Here is a 24,049-nt window from a genome sequence, read left to right on the forward strand (position 1 = left end):
AGGTGCATGGCAAGCTATTCAGCTGACCCTTGAACTTGGCGGACGGACATCCAAACAGAAGAAAAATTTTCCAAGTAAATCTGTGGGAAAGACCCGTTATGTCATCCCGGGAAAATTAATGTTCAGTTGATGAATGACTTCGTGGAGCCAAGCGTAACCCGTGGCGAATCCAGTTTTCACATGAAATAGATGCAGTCTTCGTCTTTTAAATTCCAGTTTGATGTTAAACTATTCTTTCTCGTGTCTTTTCGACCCTAAATTCTAGCCGTGACCAATCGTCGTGTTTATGACGATGTTTAACGACATTTCAAAGTTCTCCACTTTTATGCCAGTCTAAATATAAGATAATTGGTGGTGGTGCTCAGCACTAAAAATGCTGAAAGAATTTCAGTTCCGGTTGCAAAGAGGAACATCGTTGAGAATCAATTTTTGAATCAGTTGGAGGTCGTCCAAGGACAGATTTTAGTTCTGAGTAAATCAGTCAAGGGCTTGCGTTCTGTATGAACTATAGGTCGGTTTCTTTCTGTTTAAATCGACGATCTCCACCTAAGACTAGAGCTAATCTGTGGATGAAACCGCAGATAGTTCTTCCATTGAGGATCGGGATTTCAACCCACATTGATTCATTGGTCGAAAAGTTACCGAACATTGATAAAATTACATTTGTTAAATTTCTAAGATAAAGCTTGGTGTATCAATAGAAGAATTAGTCTGAGGAAGTGGGTGATGCCTTGAAGTATTGAAATTGAGGGCCCAGTATTTATTCAAGTATGGTATTTGTTACACAACTTCACCTAGCAGTTTCTTTTTGAAAAACTTACGTTGCCATGTCTTTAAGACGTATTCTAGAATCTTGACGCACCAAAATCATCCGCATATGTTCCAGAACAATTCAGCATCATTGCTCCACAGATTATCGAGGTCAGTAATAACTACCCTATGTATTTGTTCAAAATCGGTTCTTACCTAAACCTGACAGAAAAGATTTAGATGCAACCACACGTTGCATCTAAATATCTTATGAAGTAGTCAAAAGGATTTTTCTGCATTCTAAAAGATCTTAAGAAAACCACTCTTCTACAGTTTTACAAACACTTGAATATGCACCAAATAGAGCTAGAACCATTTCCAATTTCACTCCGATGGCATTATTCTGTTCTCAAAGCTATTCTTGCATGGTTGTAAAGATCGAGAGGAAAAGTTATCCATTCTTACTGTTTTGCGAATTGCTCATTTTCATCAATAGGGAAAAAAAATAACATTCCCTCCATCATATGGTCTTAATATTTAGACTTTACTGTAATGGAACAAGCTCATCCGACTTGATTCTGTTTATAGCTAGTCAGTTTAGAAATCGGGTCTCAAATTTCATAGCCTGTATCTCACATCTAATTTAGTTCAATTCTGATGTTTGGGCAGCTTAAATATGCTCTTGTGAGGACCTTTCCGATCATGCAAATGCTCAAGAATGCAGCGTTTAAGACAAATTGCCCACTTTAACTTCAGACAGAATTGAGCCTTGTCAATCGCTGGAATGAAAGTATACAGGTAGGAAAAGTTGCCTCATTTTTCTTATTTCTGAGTTTTTAAGAAGCTATTGAGTTGTTAAGATGCGTCATTACGATTACAATACTTTAAACTCTCCTTCCACCACAAAAAAACAATTCACTCTTGATTTCTTCGCAGTCACCTTTCTTCTACTTGATGAGGTGACCGCAAATTTTGTTTGTAATAACCTAAAATTGGTCAACAATTTGAACAGCTCTAAAAGGACATGAATCACAGCCATGCATGTATTTACTGCACGCGGTCATTCCGACATTTATGGTTACTTAAAGTGTAGGTTCTTGCGCGTCCCACTTTCGTTTCCAGAAGGCTATGAACCTTGACCCATCTTCGCTATCGACGCACAGCCGTAAGCCTCCCCTGTAAGAGGTTACATCAGGTTGCTGCCAACAATAACGTCCGCTCTACCAGCGGAGTGAAGTCGGGGTACCTCCACCGCGATGGGCGGCGACAAATTGCCAGCAATGGATCTTCTGCAGATTTCCTCCTTCGAGTCTGGCGCCTACGTGAGCGGAAGCCTAAAAACGATGAAACCGATCGTGTTCAGAATAGCGGTAACGGGTCAACAGATGCGAAGACGTTTCCCTTCCCCTCCCCCTGCTCCACGCACGCGCTCTATCGAACGATCAGCAAGTCGGAATGTGGACGGCAGGCGACTCGGTAATTGTCACCTCAACGTGTTTGGTCCACGTCCGTTAAACCAGGTTGATGTAGAGATATGGAAGCGGTCGTTGGGATGACCCCTGATAAGGGTTTCGCGAACGGTGTTAATTGTTTTCCACACATTTCCGTTAGTGGAGCTGAAGTAACCATAGCAACAGGATCTTAATGTTTTGACAGTTTCAGTTGAGGACCTCATTACTGTAAAGTGACCGTGAGATTTGTTTTTTTTCCTCCTCCACCATTGTCTCAGTGACGTTTATCAGAGCTGTCTGCTAAGAATGTCTTCGAAGGTCACTGCTCGCTCACAATATAGCTTAAGTCCGATCTCAATCCTTAAATACTTGAATGCTGCCTCTCAGGCTTCTTAAGATAGTTGGAATCTTTGTACCAACTGATTATAGTGCAGCGTTGACGAAAAGACATTAATGAGGTGTTTTGAGGAAGAGGTATGTTCCTTCCAACACGTTTGTTAAAATTAACTTTAATTGGAACTTGTCCATCCATGACAAAGTCGATTTACCACCTAATTGATGAAAGTAGTTGATTGTTTATTAGGCTCAGTTCATCTTAGTTTAAGTTTATCCCAGGATGAGTTACTAGGGAAACGACAGATGCATAAGCCTATGATACTCTGTTTATATAAATCGAACTTTTTTGATCATTGTAGATTAACATTGTTCCATGCTTTGATTTAAAGAACAGATGCCGCGTTTCCATTTAAAATAAAGAGGATAAAATTGAGTAGTATGAAAATTAAGAATGCTTTTCGGACAAAGGGAAAAATTATTCCTTGGATCTTCCTTTATTTGTACGCTGCTGCTTTATTGGGCTTGTTCAGACATGTTAATCATTCGCGTTTAAAACACGGTTCACATAAAGATTGCACACATCAAATCTAAGAATAAATGTAGACAATGCTTGAATTAAGGAGCTCCAAATGGAAAACCTGGGAGACAGGATTCAACCGTTTTAACCCTATTTGTTTAATAAGAACAAATTTGCCGTAACCGAGTTTGCCCGACACCGTCCAACAAAAAGGAAGACATAGTGACCCCAATATTGTATGGAAACATAAGTAAACAATGACGTCATACCAGTGGGTTTGTGGACTCCGCTAGAGGGCACACCGATTCCGATCGTCGACAATCCACAATAAACTGATAATGCAGAATTCATTTTTAATTTAAGGGGAAACCCATCGTTATCCAGAGAATGTCTGAATCCAGGGGTCAGTATTGTTTCGTTTTGATTCTTCCGTTGGTTGAAAGAGTGGAATGTTTCAACTTAATTCCCGGCATTCTGTTTTTCCCCTTTTACTCCCACTAGGAGTTCTGATAGTCATTACTAGTGTAATTTGAAGCACTTTGTATCCGACTTCTGTGTGGTTCAGGATGGCCGGTCATATGGAGAAATTCTACAGGAAACGCTACAGCCCCTCCCTTCTACCGAATAAGGGAAATGGCGACGGAAATGTCACTCCACATAAGTGGGGAGAAAGGGTTGGACTCATCGCTCTCCTGATCCCAAATTCAGACGGTTATATATCTACACGTGTGAAAATCTGCCCTAAGATGATTAGGAGTTCATTGGTCGAATGTTTTCTGCCATGTGTTAAAAGGACCGATAGTACAAAGGGTGGACAGCATTAGAGTTCTCGGAACTTACGTCAAGCTAAAGGAAAGATTCATCTTTAGATCGTATTAATTTTACGCAGTTAATACCAAAGGGATGCTCGTATCACAATGAGATTATAATGCTTTGGTAGGGCAGTGTATATTTTTTGCATAAACATTTTAAATTCTTAGATTTATTGCCGTGTAATAAATCTAAAGAGGTGCTGTTAGCGATTATCTAAATAAAGATCTGTTTTAGGATAGTTTACGGTCAAGAAATATCCCATAAATCAAGATCGTTATTTCATCTGCTCACTTTCTTTCCCCCACTCCCAGAATACGAGCCCTTAATCCGCGGGGTGGCATCGTTATCACGCTAAAACTGCCATCTGCGAAGTGGATTAGTGGCAACTGCAGTTGGAGGAGATAAAAAGATGCTATCTCCAAATTCACGTACCTACATTGTAATGGTTTAAACATTATGGATCTACCCGGAAATACAGGAGCGGACGATGGGCATGCCCATGAAAAGTAAAGCAGGTAGATTATCTCTTGCGCCAGGAGGAGGCATTGGTAGTGGGGAATACAAAAGTCACGAGGGGCCACGCTCTAGTGACGATCTCTAGCCTCTAACGTAAAAAGTATACGAACCAAGAACATAATGAAGGGTTTGTCTGGAGTGTAGTTTACAAGTAACGCTTTGAAGAACAAGGAGGGTCAACAGCCTTTCTTCGCCTGGTTGGCGGTCACTTCTCAGAAGATATTTTTTGTTCTATATCATACTGACTGATTCCACAGTATATTTACAGAGAATAGGATGTTTATGGGCTGTTTATAGTACATAGCGAAATGATCGGATTGATATGGAAACATCCCACTGACATCCAGCAATTGGGGTTATTCCTGACTAGTCAGTGTGATGTGGTAACCTTTCTAGAGATGCCCTCTTTCGATAGAAGTATTGCAGCTCTTATAAAGATGTGCGAGTTGTAAGGTAAGGAAACAATAAGATGTGCACAAAAGATTGAGTTAGTTCCGTCAGTCTGAACACTATTTACAAGCATAAATTTTCCATTTGATTTTAAAAATATTTTGGTTTTTCTAGTGAATCTGGTCGCCCTCGATTCTCACGTTGATTTTTATATTAAAAGAACTCTAAAATTCATATTGTTCGATGTTTTAAAATCGAAATGAATGAAAACCGATGAAATCCCTTTGGGGAAAGTGCACACATTTCTCAAAGATTCTTCTAGAGTTGAAGTTAGATGAGTAGAACGCAAAACAGCATCATAGGTACTGAACTTCTTACCTTTCAACCCCGCTGCATGTGGGCATTCTTAGACCAACTGAAGACTACATTGAAAATTGGCCCTCTCGTTTAAGTTTCTTTGAATTTCACCAATGCTAACGAACCAGCGTGAGAGGGGCACTTCAATTTAATTGCCGCTTCATTTTAAAACTTAAGTTCACACAACATGGATTAGACAGGAGTCCACTAACAAACATTTACTATGCTATTCATAACTTCTTAACTATAATAATGGGGATATAAAGGAAAACGAAGCGCCAGAAGGCTGGAAAGTGTAAAACTCCCATGTACAAATGGGGTTCTAAGAGTCATCCTGGCAACTAAACCGGTAAACGACATCCATGATAAGAAAAACTTTAATCTGACTGATGTTATGTAGAGTCACTTCTATAGTCATAGAAGCCAACTGGATGCAGGAAATAGCCGATAGTTTGTTTTAGAAAGGATTTTTGACTATCGACAGGAACATTGCTCAATGTCATAAGCTGCCCTAGTGGATAAAGGGATGATTAACTGTTGGAAGGTTAGACGCCAGTGCTCTGAATGAGCCAGAGTTATGAGTGAAATCACTAGGGTTTCAAGCCAGGAGTGATTACAATCTATTAATCATCTGATGGAAGTTTCATCCCTGTGGCATGAAACATACCATTTTCAGAAATTAATTCTGAATCTCCATTTCTTAGCGAATATAGGTATGCTGGTTTCGAATGACCAGTTTTTATACGCCATGAATGAATGAAAGAAAAGTACTCGCAATTACCATTAGATTTATTGATGTTTAACTTTTATGCAGAAGTTACATTAATAGTTTCATTACACATTTCTTGGTACCCCTCTCCACCGAATGTCTGCATCGAATTTCGACCCATGCTCTTCGTTTACATTGCGGAGATTTTATTTGAAAAAATAAAAACAGCAGGTGAGACTGCAAATAATTGAATTTTACATTCTGCATCCAGTTTTTCCTGTACGTAGTTTAATTTGTCAACTAGTTAGGTAATTTTCACTCTTAATGTTACTAAGAAAGCCATTCACTAAAAAATGTAATGCCAGATATTTCGTTCAATATCTTCCTCCAATTCGAGTGATGCCAATATTAGTAGCGGAATGATTCAAGAAAGCAAGCTTACACAGCATCATCCAAAAAAAAAAAAGTTTCTCATTTCACCCATCCATTCGTTCAAATGGATGTCCCCTTCTCCCTTGAATTTATTTAAGCTATCAACTTCCACAATAACAGATGGAAGTTTGTTCCAGCAATCAACTACCCGCTGGCTAAAGGAACGTTTCCGCACATCTATTCAACAACTGTCTTTCCTCAATTTCAATTTATGCCTCCTCAGGTTTGTAATCTGAGCAAGAATCCCAATAGCACTGAGCCTGCTCAATCCATTCAAGGCCTTATTTATCGTCACCTCAATTAGATCGCCTCACAGGTGCCTAGTCTCCAGAAGCTGCAATTTTCAGAACAAGCCTTTCTTCGTAAGAGCACCCCTTTGTTCCCATCAGTCTTGTTGCCCTTCTCTGTACTGGTTCTAGCAAGTACAGATTCTTCCTAAAATAAGGCTTCTAGACCTATACGCAGTACTGAAGGTGTGGCCCTGACCATTGCCTTATACAAGGGGATAATATCATCTCCTTATCCCTGCATATGATTGACAAGACCATGACCTACTCGGGGAGCTTGTCTGCACTGCTCAGCAAACTTCATATTATTATCTTTATTTCTCCTAGGAGAGAATATCTGACTGCACAATTACCCCCAGGCCTCTTTCATTCTCCACCTCACTGAGTGGAACACTAGCACTTTACATTCAACTTTTCCAGATCCTGTTGCAGCAGCATCTGCGAACTTTGAAATTAAGCTTTATATCTTCATCAATATTATTGATAAATATACAAAACAATGGGCTGAACACCGAACCCTGGGGGACACCACTAATAACGTTAGTCCACGAAGAGCAGTATCTATTGATTACCACTATCTTCTCCCACTCAACCATCCTTTATCCATTGTAGCAATACCATTCTGCTCCAATTTGTACAGTAGTCTTCCATGTGCAACAGTTTCAAAAGCTTTCCTGAAATCCAAATATAGAATATAAAAATTATTTTTTTGCATCCAGTTCCTTTGTGACACTGTCATAGTATCCAATCAAATTGGTCAAACTTCCCCTTAACACCCCTGCCGTCTGAATTATTACTGCAGTTTTTTCTAGATGATTTGGCAATGCTTCTTTAACCAGTGACTTCATTATTTTCCCTGGAGCAGAAGTCAAACCTGCAGGTCTTAATTACCCGATCACCCTTTGACCCCCTTTGTACTTCTCGAATCCGTGGGGACTTCCGAGTCCAAGGATGCTCTCATTATTATGGCTAAGAGTTTGCTTACTTCCTTTGCCAGCTCTTTTAATATAACTGGATAGATCCCATTGAAAAAATAAAAATCCCAGGTGAGAGCGCAAATAATGGAGCTTGATTGACATTCTGCATCCAGTTTTTCCTGTAGTTTAGTTTGTCAACTAGTTCTGTAATTTTCACTCTATTTAACTGGTGGACCAATACCTTTGCATCACACAGTTTTGGAAACAGATTGTATATGCTTGAAGATGTCACATGGAGAATCAAACATTGTTTGACAACTCATCTTGATATGGCGTGGTAGAAGCAAGACTGTTCCTTGGAACCAAGAGTGTTTATACACTGTGCGCCAGGTGCACAACTTAACTCTAGCAGACCATTCCTTCTCTTGTAGTGCTGATTTACCATGGCGCCTCCGTAGCAAGGTGCAGCAGTGCGTAGCACACGCTTCTTGATTAGACCGGGGTTCGAACCCGTGCCCACCAAATACGGAGGGTGCGGAAAGGTCAGGGAATGACCACCGCATATCCCGGAGCAATATGGCCTTAGTTGCTAATGCTCCAAATAACTGATTTATCGCTACGCTATCCTAGGAAATCCTTGCAATCAGAGGAAGAACCACAGCATATGGAAGTGGCACATTCTATTTACGATAGTCACACTTTCTTCTCTAACACGCTTCATTTCCAGTCGTCTTTTAATACGAAAAAAAAAACAGGAATCTTCATTATGTATCTTCCCATTATGAAGCAACACTAATTTCAGACTTACTGATTTGAAAGTCTTCTTGACTGTTAGACAAATTTATTCATGAAGAGTCGAATCAAAACAATAGCACAGGGATTCTGAGTGTAATCTTGCAGCTGGAATCCAACGACGAATTGGATTCTTTTAAACGAAATGCCAAAATCTCTCTGCTGCGGATTTTATTGGACTCGAGGTCCAATAAATCAACCAATTTTTGCTGACTAATGAAAAGTGGAGCTTCTTTACTTCAAGCTTCCGAGATGTATATCCAGTTCATTGGATTCATCATTCAACTGAAGACTTCTTTGGAAGGTGAATTGGCCGATCTTCAGTGTATAATACACCGCATCAATAGAGATGGCATGTTGTAACGCACTACAGCTTTTCCATCCGAAAAACTGTAGCAAAATAAATACAAAGACTGATAAACCATCCCTCTAATGTTGACTTACAATTATCACAGTAGAAATTATGTACCCACAACTTCTCTTGATCACCGGAAGGTTTCAAAAATAGGTTTCATATGCACTGCAAAACTTGGGCACCAACGATGTTATGCATCACCTGCATCGGAACCTATATCCAAAAACATAGCATCCGTTGGTTACCACAGTAAAAAGAAATTAAGAGTACAGGATCAGGTGTAATTACCAATATACATGTATCACATATATATTGGTAATTACACGCACTTGCATAAGAAACACAAAAACGGACCTTCAATTCTTGCCAAAAGATGGACACTAGGTTAAAAAAAAAATGGTACCGTTGCTTTCAGCGCACAGTCTACCCCACCCATAAACTAACCACTGCACGTGACTAACCTCAGTAGTTCAATACGCTGAATTAGGAATGACGAATATTCCATTTGTTTCCTCAGTAAAACATTTAAAGTTGTTTCAACTGAAGCCCACAACAGTTGATCCCTAATAGTACCACAGATAAGATTAAGGAGAACAAGACTGAGTATGAAGAAAGCCCTCGTTAAGAGCAATCATTGAGGACAAGGAAGTTTTTCATGTATATGAATACAACGAAGAAGAAAACCAATCAGATCGGATCGCCATGTACTGGGTGTGGGAAAGCCTTTAAATAACCCAAATGATGAATTGAAAAGGTATTTTGTATCTGTCTTTACTGAAGAAGGCACCTTCATGCTGAGGAGATGCTGTGCGACTGAGATTAAACTATATGAAGTTAGACGATTGTTTACTAAAGAAAAAAAAAAAAAACTTTCCAACCTAACAAATCTTAGCGGCAATGATTAAGGGTATAGTTCAGGGACATTTAGATAGAAATGGCATTCTGAAGGACACACAAGCTTTTGTGATCTCACAGAAAGGCTTTATGTCCTTCATTTTGTCAAGGGAAAATCATATTTAGCTATCCTGGTAAGCTATGCACGGTAACTCATGAGCTGGATGGAAGGAACAATTCCGATAGTTTATTTGGATTTCCGCAAGGCATTTGACGCAGTCCCTCAGGAGAGGTAACCGTATAAGCTAGAATATGGGATTACTGGAAAGATTCTAGGATTAATTGTAGGGTGGCTGCAAAGCAGAAAGCTGTGATTATTGGATATTCTTCAGATTGTTGGGATCCCAAGGATCGGTTCTTGGACCACTGTTTTTGATTTTCATAACTACATCGACGAAGGGATAGAGCGCATGATTTCCAAATTCAGAATATTTAAAGATTGGGGGAGTCTAATGATCCGTGCCAAGCAGCACTTCAGGGATGCCGTGCGAGTCAGAAAATTAGCAGCTATTTTCATGAAGCAAAATGCAAGATCTTGTACTTGGGGAATAGAACACCAAATTAATTTACACATTTGGTGGGGGCTGAATTAAAAACAATTAGAGGAAGAAAAATTGAGTTACAATATGGGGAAATATGAAGTCTTTCAGTGCAAACAGGCAGCCAGGAAAGCCCATGGTGTCCTATCGATACCATGGGCTATCCTGGCACAATATCCTGTAGAAAAAAAAAAAATTCAATTCTATTGTATAAGGTACTGCAAAACCCCAATTGGAAAACTGTCCAAATATGGAGACAGTCATGTGTAAAAAATAAACATCCACCTTCTTGAAAGTATCCAAAGACGGGAAACTCGCATGGTGAGATAGATATCATTTAAGAAAATCAAAAACGGTGGTCCCAATACCGATCCCTGGAGAACCCCACTTCTTACATTAACCCAATCGGAGGAATAACCATTTACCACAACCCTCTGTCTCCTGCTATCCATCTAAGGATTTTCCCTGCGATTCCAACCTGTCCTAGCTTAAAGTAACAATTATAAATTAGACTTGGAATAAGATACAAGATTAATAACACTTACGAGCGATGTGGAACTTTCAGTGCCCATCTTAACATTAGGCAAAGATGGTTATTTAAAGAGAGCACGAGCCGATGCATTATTCAAATGAATAATTGCTCAGAAACGAGTGAATTACCCTAAAATTGAGAAGCTCATGACTGGATAACTGTATAATATCCATTTTCATCTATTCAAGTGCTAACATACTGAAGATCTTTCGCGTGATTTGTAACGCCCTCCCACCACACACCGACAGCCTTCAATATTTTAAGGTAAAGCATTAATTTTTGATAAAAACCTCTTAAATGCTAACACCCATTTTCTCTTCCTAAGTTCCAGGGTAAAGTACAGGAATTTTTACGAGTAAATACGATTGCGCTCAAAGTGGGCTAATTAACTATGAAAAGTTAATTAATTTACTCGTACAATTAAAACTTTACTTTCATTTCTGTGACTGGAAGGCAGTATACACCGCTACAAGGAAAATGTATGATTTTCAAAAACAAAATAATGAACTACACGAGAACACAAAGATCGCAGACCGGTATATTCAGTCAGCGTGTTCTGTGCTCTTAACTACGTGGACTGTGGCAAGAGAAGGAGTGAACCAGAACTGTCCGAGGTCAGACTTCCACATAGCGGAGGTGAAGTGTGCCAAGATAGACAGCGGGAAAAAACAAAGCTAAAAATTCGCGAAATATTATTGAATTCTGCATTCCAGACACGTTCACGGATTTGGTAGTCAGGTGTCCATGTCGACTACTCAGTGGGCGCAACTCATCCGTTCTGCTGATGGTCTATTCCCAGTGTCTAAGAGCACTGAAAGGAAAACCAGAGTAACTACAAAACTACCAAGGCATGGGATCGTTCAATGGCGATAAGGGGGGAGGGACTAAGAGGTAGGATTCCCCGCTATGGTTTCTGACCGACCTCACGTGTAGGTGGAAAATAATCGGCTAGTAAAAACCGAACTTTTCTTCAAACATTCATAATGGCAAGAGGAACCGATGGGGGGGGGGGAGGATTATACTTCATTTTGGATTGTCCCCCTGGAACAAGAGTTTCCTCTCGCTGATGAAGGAAGTCACGTTGTTTGGAATACTTAATACATTGTCTGAACAGTTAACAGAACTGTCAGTGTGTTTCTAATTCTAAAACTTAATTGTTTAGAATTACTGTCCTAAATTGACTGAAAAACTTTATCCACAGAAATCAAAAACCATTTTCAGACACATTTGTCTATGTTCTCGTGAACACTGATCCAAGATTGTTTATCATTGACCCCCAACGTGGGAAGTTCGACAGCAGAGTTCGGAATCGTTCTGTATAGGCGTCAGTACATTGTGGAACACCAGCAAATTTACAAATCAAAGTGGAATTATACAAGTCCGGACAACGTTGTATTAAGAGTATAATGGAACTGATTTTTAACTATCTTCTGTGTCCTTTGAAACATTTAATGGACGGCAGTTAGATGGACAAAAGGCTCTGTGGGAACTTTGACCATGCTGATGTTTGTACGGTTGGTCCACCTTCCCGTGGTTACGGACGCCAAATGACCAGAACAACGTAACACAACGCACACTACTCATACCCGGCCTTTTCTAGAGTTCTGTAACTGAACAGTGACACGAGACGAGGTCGAACCGAAGTTCTAGGTGCCGACCTCTCACAAATACATCAAATCTGAGAACAGAGGTATCCAAGACGTTAAAAGCTAAGGATGACAAACTGGACGCAGAGCTAACATATGCATAATTTCTTGTACAAATCCACCATTCACATCAGCTCCTCATTGAGGATCTGGAAACTCGACTGGCTTTCGCACAGGATTTTCCAACAGAATGAGAGCGGAGAATGCGTAGCCTTAAGAAATTCCAACAAACTCCAACTAGCAGCACAAAATAAGTACTGTATGGAAACCGAAATACGGATAAAGGAGAGATTAATATATTGGCAGAGAAGTAGTTTAAAAGCTCGCAAGATAAACATACGGATACTACTGCAAAAGAACCTAAATTTATTAATCACAGAAAGTGAAAAAAAAAAAGGTAGATATTGAAGTACAACAGGTATAATTTCACACAACTGCAGCTTTCTTTCTCTTCTCTAACTGGTGCTTAGCTAGCAATTGCTGTGCATTCACTACATGAATTGTTTTGATCAATGACCAAGTTAATCGCGTGCTGTGACGCCGACTGGTAAACCAACAGTTGAGGACAGTTCGGTAGGGTCACTTACTGATCGACAATCCAACAGGAACGTCGGCGCCCAAGAAGAGTAAAAATATTGATCATGGCGTTCACCCCAACTCTCCCCCATCCGAAGACAGCCCTATTATGACCAACTACCGGCATCAGTCATGTCGGGAAGCGCATGGCTTGCGGACAATGTGGTAGCCGAATCATACTGGCCACAGACAGACTCATGGCGTGCGCGCGCTACACTCGGCGACGATAATGACGTATGTTTTACTACCGGCGTCTTATGGAAAGAACAGACTGGATGGGGTACAGTCGCTAACTGCACCACTGCTGAAATCGTAGGAGGCAGTGGACGGATAACAAAAGCTTTCCATAGCCAACCATCCGCTCCACTGTCAGCTGTTAATGTCAAGCATGCAGCGCAAATAATTGGTATTAACACGAATTCAGATGGCAAATCTGCTTTAAAAAAAGTGCACAATTTTGTTTATCCAACTACAAAAACAAGCGAAGACATTCAGAGAACGAATTAGTCCTCTTAAGGTGGTGTGCTTCGCCTTAAATTCGTTTGCGAAAGAATGGGAAGAACTGTTTCTATTGTCCCATACTTCCTGGAACAAATCAGTTTGGCAGTGGGAAAAAAAATTTAACTTCAATTCAATAAATGCCCAATGAATGTGACCTACTTATGTCACTTTAATGCAATTCCTATGAATATCTTCGGATGTAGAAAGAAAAAAGCTGAAATGATAGTTCAAATTGTTTGATACGCTTTCCTGCCCCCAAGTTAGGGGCAGGATGGCCTTCGGTGTCACCTACAGGGGTTACATTTAATGTTGTTTTCGCCTCGCGACAGTTAAATAGAGCGTGCGAGACAAAAACCAGTCTTACAGCCTGGAACAGCGCGATTAAAAAGCCGATTCTGATTAGGGGGCTTGCTGAGCTCATTCCTCCCACTGTTCCCTCATCAGAGTCCGACAGGCGGATGTTCAATACACTACGTGCTAACTAGCATCTTTTCTTCCTCCAAATCCTTTCTACTTCACCGCATCGATACGCCATAAATAAATCTGTTTTTATTTCCTCACCAATTTGCTATTCTGATCGTTTCAGCCTTCTGTTGTTTTTTGCTGATTGAACTCCAATAAGTTAACTAGTTGGTTTCACACGCAACCTTTTCATCCTGTCTGGATTTTAATTGGACTGAAATATGTAAAATGGTAATGTTTTTATTACGCTTGGGGAAAGAGATTACAGGGTGCTTTTGATGGGTTAAATGACGCATAACTGTAGAATATTAAAATACATCACGAATCTATAAAAAATGGTTATTTTTCCTCAATCTACCTCTTCACATTTAGTTATTGAAATGCATGGTTGATCAACACTATTTATGGAAAGATGCCTCTATAAAATTCAACCGTAAGAATCTTCCAAGCAGTTAAGGAAAGTAGGGATCTTAAAAGAATTTAGTTTTGAATCGAACAGGTTTTCTAGACGGAAAAGTGACCCCTCCCCCCAATAAAGCTTTTTCCCCAGTCTTTTTTCAATTTCTCGTAATATTGGCGAAGTATTGTACATTGGTAAGTCCCAACTAACAATACCAGATTCATTATTACCAATTTCGGGTAGAGTCTCTGCTACGAGAAGTACGTGTATTGAACTGAAGTATTCAACTTTATGTTTTGCAACTGACAGTTCGTGTTCGGTTGCTCAAATTCTCAAAGACGCCCACTGAGAAGTGGGAATTCAAAGCTGATATAAAAAAAAACTGGGTTATAATGTCGCGTCTGTCCCCAAACACAAAAGAAAATCTCCGACGAACTTCAAGTCGCTGCTTTGGCGCACCAACTCAAACCAGCTGAATGTAGGGTGTACCTCCTTTCTCCGAGAGGTATTGTTATGCCTTATTATGGAGACACGAAAATAAAACATCCGTTTCTTCTTCCGACTTCCGCGTCTTTTGCTCTAAGAAAAAGGCAAATAACTACCACCCTTTCTGGCATTGTGTAGACCACATGAAAATTACGAGTCTCGTAACGGTTGTTGACAAAGATATCTTAATGGGGTGTATCTAAGTGAGGGTTACGTTTTTTTTTCCTTTTAGGGTGGCAATAATCGTATTTCACCAGTGTTGAGGTACTACCGAAAGTTGATATTAAAGGCTGTTTCAGATATAACTCGAGGGTTACTTAGGGTAACAGAATATTGCAGTAACGAAGCAGAAATATTTCTACGTGATGAAATTTTACGGTTGCCTACCCTTAAATATTAAGTGATTCATCGGATGTGTCATGCCTTTCACAGGGTGGAACAAATTGAAATTTAGCGCACGGATTTAAGAAGTCGCGTCCAGTAGTCTAGCACATGCGTAATTTGGTCCTGGAAAGAGAATAGTCTTCTTCAGGGCTCGAATTAGACCCGTTCGTCATTGTTCTGTTATCCTGAATGGTGTTGGTATTGTGAAAGATTTAAAAGGATTCTGGCCTGATCATTGAACAGTCTTCATTTTAAAAATTATCGAACGCCTACTGGAGGTGGAAAATCTGATTGGTGTTTTATCATCTGCATCTAGGACACTGCAGCCATAGATGTCCGATTTATACCATTTATTTCAAGGAGAAAATAGCGTACTTAAACAGAGCATTTTCTGTTCCGCGTGGGTCAAATATAAGCTTAATTCCTATTATTTTGTAGTGTATTCTGCGTCCTATTTCGCAAGAAACTCTCATAAATCATTACGACTACAACAGATAATTCACTGTGCCTTTTGTTTAAAAGTTAGACTCTCCTTTCAAAATCTGCCACCACCCAGGATTAGGGCACAAGGCAAAGTTGTCCCAGACTACTACTTAAAGCCGAACCTCTCGAGTAGAGCATTTTAGTGCCCCAAAAAACGGAACCGTGTCACACGGAAATTCAACCAAATACTTGTAACCTCATGTCCGGTAGTTGGGGGTTCTTAGGTCGTTAATCATAAGATCGTACGCTATTCAGCAAACTCTGAAAAAGGCCTCTGTTTTAAGAAATTCAAAGATTACGGTCTAAAGAACACTTTGGTTGTTAAAGATCATGTTCGTGCTATTTCCCATGGGCACTATTAACACTATTTAATAGCTTTGCTGTAAACAAAATATGTCAGCGCAGTGAATATTTACTCAAAGGTTTTATTACCATAGACAGCCATTTTCTCAAGAGTGAATATTTGCATGTTTGAAGTACTTTGTCTACCACATGAAACGTTGGCATGCGCAGTTCCATATATAGCACTTTGTCCAACGCGGATTTTCCTGTAGGAAGGGAGGCTATCAATTGTTGAATAGAGGACAGTAAGAACTAGCAATAGGACAGTGTCGATGCGGCAGGTCACAGTTCAACCTTGGTTGTTTTAGTCGGAACGCTTTTGTTTCGACTACAAATGCCATCTTTTGGACACTACATACAAATCCTTTTTTACAAATTGGCTTTAATAAACAATGTCTTTCAAGGTAGCAAGACAGTGATCGTTACCTTATAAAAAGGTGGGTATTGTTTCTGGTCGCGCCTGGATGGTGCTATGGCTTCACTTCCTGTTGTGACATTCTTTTGGTACTTGGCAAAGGAGGCATTCGTTTTGTACACAATTTTATGATGGCGACAGATCAAGGTCTGTGTGCACATGACATCCTTTTTAATGAGTCAGTTCCCACCTAGACAAGGCGAGATTGTGTGGAGAGTGGGTGTTTGTTTATATAGTTTTCCTTTTTTCCTTTCCCCCCCCGCAGGGCCAACCGAGTTTTAGAGCCCCGTTTCTTTTGGAGACAACGCCATCTGTTGGTGGAAACAAACATTTGGAAACTAAAGTTCACCGAGATTCCATCTTCCAAGACTTAATAATCTTAGGTTTTTAAATCGATAAATATTTTGAAGTACAACTTGTAACTATGGGGGGTGGATGAAGGAAGGGTCATGAAAACACGGAACACGAGAAATAGGGTCGCATTATAACAGCAGAAGACTGCCGGTTGTTTGCATAGCCCATAATCTGGGAGTGTTGAAGCTCACGGGATAGACAAAGTGGATAAGAATAATGAAATTCCTGAAGAGATTCTTAAATACTCCACCAGAAGGCGTTACGGTAAACAGCTGCACGTTGCGGTAATTATATTTTCAGGAAGGTGAACTCTAAATGAAGTGGCCTTTGGTGTTGTAAAGAAACAATAAGGAACTAGAGCCGAGTATCCGCTATTATGTTGGAGTTTAATCTGAGTTTTGTAAGCAGGATGACCTGCTGTACTCTGAATTTGCCCGGTGGTTTTTAGGATACAGAAGAGGTGTTTAGGCTCGAAGATTCACTGGAGAGTATCCTCAATGAACTGCAGGTTTAATTAAGGAAAACAATGTTTATTTGGATAGAAATGAGTCTAGCATCACACTGTTGGTCATTTGGAAAATTACCCACATCAGGTTTTTTTGTTGACCACATTTAAAAGTTTGATCAGCTGACTACTTTCAAGAGACGCCTTACGGAAATTTGCACGCGATTAAAAGAAAGAAAAAAGTTTAGTTGCGTTTTCGATATCACGAATGACTTTAATCAATCATCTAGGCCAGCAGACTTTATCTAATGTTTGTTTTAGTGTGCAGACATCTTTGAACACCATCCAAAACATGAGAACAATAACCTTTGAGATTACCAATCGAAATTAAACAGGCCAAAATTATCACTACCGTCCAGTGCAGTGTAGTTTCCTGTTTTTATCGAAGCTGTTGACCTACTCTTTGACTTCGCACGGATATTCGCTTCGTTGATCTATTCTGAATAGAAGCAATGGAGACGTTCCGCTTTTGTGAGTGTCAGTCGGTGGGCAACTCCCAGTCAAGTGGGGGAATTGTTTTTAACATTGATTCATGACAGGGGAAATATTTGTAATTGTGGATTTCCGATTTTGTTACCTGATGAAGGCTGGGTAAAAGCTCGAAGTTCTCAGCTTAAGAGTTACTCCAATTATTCAGTTTAATTATCACATTTAAATTAAACCATTGAATTCTTTCGCTTTATGACCTTACTTTATAAAGGAGGATGCAACGGAAGCTGCTGTAGATCATTTGTGGTTAGTGTTGCATTTGTGAAGGTTTACATCTTTGACGTGCTGGATATAAAGTTAAAATTCTCTTATCTCTGGGGGGGACTCTTGAATCTTAGCAATCTGACTGCAACTTACGTCTTTTGCAGAGCGCTTGCAGGTCAACCGATGTTATCTTGCAAAGAATAACGACTTTCCCCCCTCCCATAAAACTGGTTTGAATGTTGCGCCCTCTTTTAGTAAATTAAAGATATGTCGAATCTGCTCAAAAGACGAATTAAATGGGTCAATCATTCGGAAGTTTTAGGATATTAGGGATTTAGTTTCCAAAAAGGTCATTATCCAGAACTGTCTTACACGCTAGTTGGCCAGGATTATGGAGACCACTTCCCTGTAGTCCGATAACTCAATTTCGACTAGGTTTGATCGCAGTATCCGAATTACAGCCATTACATGCATCGGTATTTTAGAAAATTCCATCCTACCTTCTGCATTTCTTTGATCATTAGATGGTACAGGCAAGAATAGATCTTGCCTGTACCATCTAATGATCCAATCCACAACACCAAGTTCGTAGGCACTTGATCTGGGGAGAACTGTTTGAAGAATGCTGTCAGTGGAAACGTCGGGCCTACGCAGGTAGCATGTTGAAAAACGCTGTGGTCGACATACAAGTATTCAGTAACTTAGAAAAATCGGTGTAAACTGAAAGATTAACATCTTCCAGTTTAAACCGAGACTGAAAAATTAACATCTTAACTGATAGATGTATCAAAATCATGTACAGAATAAGTATCCATAAACTAGTTTAGGGTACGATCATCAGCAAAACTGTGCAGAGAGTTGCACAACCCGCACAAGATCATTGATACAAAGGGAAAAAACAATAACAGAAAGAACTGAACAATAAGACTACTTGAGAAGTTTAAGAAGCTGACCATTAGACATTTATGTACTCAGAGGGGAAGGCGGCTAGCTAGCCAATTAAAGTTGATTTCAATCCTGAAACTCTCGTACAAAAGAACATAGGAGCTTGTGGACCTTTGACAAACTTGATAAAACATTGTCCAAAATTTAAAGAACTGCTAACTCTTCATTCGCGATAAACAAATGAAATTACCATTCTATTCAATTCATATTGGAGCTCATTGATCAGGAGGCATAAGCCGCCGTAGCAGAATGGGAAACAGCCAGCGAGGGTACAGCAGTACGAGCGTTTGAGTTATCGTGATTCTAGCTTATGCGATCACAAAATGCAGTGATGTTCCTGTAATCTATCTTATGATAGACGATATTTTAACAGAATTTATTTTGAAACTAAGTTACAGCTTAAGCAGAGGGTAGTATCAGTATTTAAGTGCCTAAATTCCCTCACACAAAGGGAATTCGGAATGGTTCTTTTCCCCCACTCTTGCGTGCAGAAACTTGCTCTTCTGCCAAGTAGTGCCTAACTTGTGCAATTATGGGCACGTTTTCACACAGCAGAATCATTTGCAAATAGAGAAGGATGCGACAACCAAGGAACCTTGCTTTGGACGAAGGGACAATTCATACAAGATCACAGAAAGGACTTAATGGTGTAACTCCATATACGTACTTAGTCGGGTCACCTTCCCGATAGTGGTCGATAGTAGAAATACCTCCAACTTTAGGAAGGGGTCATTTGCAGAACCCAAAAGATTTTAATTTGAGCAACTAGTTGCCATTCGTTTGGGAACTAATAACGATGAGCCAGGCAGCTTTTAGGGAAGCTTGGCGGTACAAGAAAGCAAATATTCAACCAAATACCAGAAAGATACGTTTTTTTTTATTGTGTATTCAAGGATCATTAGCAGTAGACGGCATTACGCTCTAATATGCCATCTGAAGTGGAAGATTCAAGAAAGACCAGATTATGGCGAAGAGTATAATCAAGATGCATTGAAGATTGTTCAAGTTAGAGATAAAATGGACATTGAATTGATAGCAAATTGATTGAATTGAATGGACAAAGAAAGATGTCATCAATTCTGACTGCTTCCCTGGAATACATGGATGGGTAGTTTTAGGTCCGACTTCAGAAAGAATCTAAATAAAGGCAGTAAGTTAATTACCGCCCTCCAATTAATTCGATCTCATCAACCCACCTTTACATCACATATGAGCACGTGATCCGTTATCATAAAGTTCGGCAAGTTAATTCCAAATTCACTCCTGAAATGCGTGTTTGTGGACAAAATATTCGGAGAGAGGAAATGAACTGTCTTACCGAAATTGAGGGACACTTTAGGACCCTTTCCTCGTTTTGACATTGATTTAATATACTGTAAATATCAGTTTACAAATATAAAGCCGAACACCTAAAAGCACGATTCTGCATTAAGATCGTGATGCCATCTAGGGACAACCTGCGTCACTCGCACATGAAAACCTTTAATGCACTTTAATTACTCACATACTGCACCTTAATTCTGGCCTCGTTATCAATTTAATTTCAGCTTGAGGGTGTAGTTAGTCACCCTTTTAGAAAGGGGGAAAGAGAATACAGGAATTTCTCTACTTTATTGTGGGTGTTCGTCCCTCGTGAAATCTATCCCACGTGACAATAAGCGCAAGCTGTTAGTCATCAGACGACGTTTAATACACGGTTAACGAAATCGTCCGCTAGATGGAGCCACTCACGCGATAAAGGTTAATACTTTGGATCCATTTATTTTCTGCGTGATTTCCCCATCTTCAAGCACGCGCGCAACATACGAGAATCAATTGACAGCAATCAAATTACGCTGCGGGGAGTGTACCATGCTTTCTAATATTAAAAAGGAGGAGGAAATCGGGGTGGGGGAAAACAATTTCATACGATAAGTAGGTGAGCAAATTAAGACGTTAGCCTTTAATACTGGCCACTTCGGGTTGTATTTGTTAACCTACTTAAGTCCAGTTTCTCAACCCACCATCTCGCTGCTCTAATTAGCAATAGCGAAGGTTTGAGCCAAATATGGAAACAACCGCTAAATGCCCACACATCGAGAGTGCAGGAGGTTGAGTAGGCGCACTAGTCCATTTAGGACATCGCGTAGTTTAAACACGCACTCTGGTTTAATGGGCATAAGAGAATAGTCTTTGAAAATCTTATTCGCATTAATAATTACTTTTAACTCGTTTCAAATAGCTAGATCCCTCTCCCCCAGCCTCCTCTCGAAGAGGTTTATTTGTAGGTAGTCCCACTAAGCTACTGTCCTCGTTTCTTCAACCAAAACAGATTTCAGATCGACTATTTTTCATTAGCTTGAATCTTCTCAAAGTTATACGAATTTAGATTGCAGAAGTCATTTCTCTGTCACGGAAATGACTAACCCACGCGTCAGCAGTTTTAAGAGAAAGTGGAAGACACGCTTTCTTCCCCACCCACCCCTAAGCAGCTTCTAGGAGAGGGGGGGACCTTTTGCTTTCATCGTAGACTGACGGCACACGACCTCTGGCTATTTTCATCACTTGGAAAAGAAAAAATCCCTGCAAGCTCGTGTTTACAGAGGGTCCCTAAGGGATGAGGGAATAGAATAACGTCTTGGCCTGAAAAAAGAAAACTGTCACCACAACCCAATGCACTTTACACTAGATATGAAACGATCTTAGCTGAAAGCATTACTCACTGGGGGGAAGAAGGAATCTACATACCTCTTCCCTCCCTACCGCTCTCCATGTACCCAACATCCTTTTCTTGTAAATACCAAGATTATTCACGACTTAAATCCAAGAAAGTTTCCTTGGAATTGCGAAACAGGAAACAGACACCCAGAGATTGCGTGGATAAAGAAAACTAATTAAAAAGGAAATGACACGACGTCATCAGCGTTCATTGTTACGTGGAATTCCTGTAATATGAGCTACCTCCACATTCAATGGGTTGCAATCATTGGTAACTGACTCCATTCTACTGTGAGAATTTACGCGCAGTCTCAGTTTACAGAAGTCTCTGGTTCGGTGGAGCCTGCATGACTGGCGACAACCCTAAAGGGAGTATGAATGCAAATAGTAGAGAACCAAGTAAACACCGCTGTGTTTGACAGATTCCAATTTACCTTGAACAGACTATCGAACTTAGTAGTTCACGCCTGCGCAATACAGCCCGGCTGATGCATGTTAGAAGTATCCAGTGGACCATTTCTTGCGAATAATTCGATACCAGCGCAACAGGAATTCAGTCTTTCCCTTTTACGGACCATAAATAGCCCAGTATTTGGGGAAAAACTAGCCCATGCTTTTCAGTAACTAAATCCCAGGACATGCTTGGAATTCATTAATGTTTTAAGGATTATTAACTCTCTTTTGTTACCAAAGAACTCAAAGTTCGTAAATAGAACATGCGCTATCCTGAATTATATTTAATGGATCAATTTTCTACGTGCAGAAGACTAATCCATTTTATTCAAAACTCGTCAGTAAATTGAGTGTTGCACAGGTCGGTTTGTCTGCTTTTTTAGACCACGCGATCGTAGACTAATTTGACGTCACGTATTCTAAAAAGAATTGTACTGCGATCATAAAATATCTTTAAACTACAGAAAAATTAGAAATGGTGAAGAGTTACTTTATGTGGACAACGCCTTCTATTGTTCCAAAGAACCTACACCCTCCCTCCTTCCCCTTTTGCGTGAATTACTTGTTGAAAGACTTTATGGGTTCAGTTATCATCCCACACAAAAACGAAGTGCAAAGTCTACTTTCAAGTGCTGGAGGGGAAAGATATTTACGGCTGGTGACCTCACTCATTTTTATTTCGAGGGAACATTAAACTCAGTTTCATCCACTTTGCATTGCTGCGGTTATTACACGATATACCACCTCCAGTACAATTTAGGTTAATCATCTAACTGCCAGACGAATGAGGAAAAAAAAAAAAAAAAAAAGTTCGTTTGGTCATACAGTGACGCAACAATACAATTAAAATCTACACGCAGTCGATATGAATTAAAGTTCGTCTGATACTGTTGACAGTTGCAGACGATAAAGCTAAAGTTAATTTTTTATAAGTTATGGTTATTAACGAATTTCTTCCCCCCCCTTTTTTTTTTTACTACGATCAATAAGACTGGCATTTAAGAATTACCTTAGTTATTAACGGCCCTTAAAATGTTTTCAAAGAAAAAGTTTTATGGATGTTATCACTTCAGGCTAAGGGAAATAAAACTTCGAAATGCTATTAGAGACGCAAGCATTAGGCGGGCGCAGTCAAACGAGCGAGTTTCAACAACCGTCAGTCTAACGGTGGAGACAAGTTTTGCATGCTGTCTGTCGAATGACTCACCAACACGGGTAACGCCTTTCGCTGCAGTGACCCTCAAGTGAAAACGAAACACATTAAAACACAGAAAACGCATTAAGAAACAATTTTTCTCACCTGCATGAGATCTTCGAATTTTCTCCGACTCCGACCACGAAATTACCAGAAGACATCGCTGAAATAATTCGATCGCTGACCCGAACAAGTTCAAGAGACCAGGGGCAAGCAGACTGATAAGGTCACCGTTGAAACACGCAGTGTCAAGTCGTCAGTTCGAAGAACTGTGCGGTTCTCGCCTACTGCTATATAAAACAGACCCCTGGCGGTGAAATAAAATGTCTGCTGTTTTTTTTTCTTTGAGTATGAATTCACATCTGAAAAAAGATTTCTCCCCCTCTTCTAAACGAAGAAAAAAAGTTCGAAAGTGACACCACCGAATGCAAGAGGGGAATGAAAACTTCTTTTTAACCAATGTCTGAAATGATAATTGACGAGTCCCTTTGATTAAAGTCACACTAATAGCAATCCACAACGATTTTGTCCAAGGTCCATTAAAATGGTGATTCACATCCTGCAGGTATTATTAAAAAAAATTCTGGTACAATGTCTGCTTTTATTTTTATGGTGAAGTGAAATATCGTGGGTGTATGCGCACGCGCCCGACCTTTAGGATTGTAATTTTCAAGATCAACTTTAATATTAAAATAAAATAAAAATGAAAAATGAGTGACCTGTACAAAGGTGAAGCGTATTTTGGCAGTACAGTAATTTGGAAAGGTCAAGGGTCAAATCCAATCGCTGGTTGAAGCTGAATCCTTTTCACTCACTTTGAGCTGTTCGTTTGTTAATCTCCCTAGGGGAACTAAGACCACGAGGCGTAATGGTGATCTGTAAAATTGCGTTGTACAGTAAAACTCTCGCTTTACGAAATTTCGAT

General features: G+C 39.9%; 1 protein-coding gene across 1 annotated transcript in view; it reads right to left on the minus strand.

Moving 5' to 3' along the window:
• The window catches only part of LOC150078088 (microtubule-associated protein Jupiter-like), an 80,842-nt gene extending 57,441 nt beyond the window's left edge, over window positions 1-23,401 (minus strand). Inside the window, exon 1 of the mRNA XM_090384678.1 lies at window positions 23,230-23,401. Coding sequence (XP_090240804.1) covers window positions 23,230-23,285 — 56 coding nt within the window. The 5' untranslated portion in view covers window positions 23,286-23,401. The remainder of the gene's footprint in view (window positions 1-23,229) is intronic.
• Window positions 23,402-24,049: the final 648 nt, after the last annotated feature.

Source organism: Mastigoproctus giganteus, chromosome 11 (genome assembly GCF_048544385.1).
Source record: "Mastigoproctus giganteus isolate SK-2022 chromosome 11, ASM4854438v1, whole genome shotgun sequence".
NCBI classification, from domain to species: domain Eukaryota; kingdom Metazoa; phylum Arthropoda; class Arachnida; order Uropygi; family Thelyphonidae; genus Mastigoproctus; species Mastigoproctus giganteus.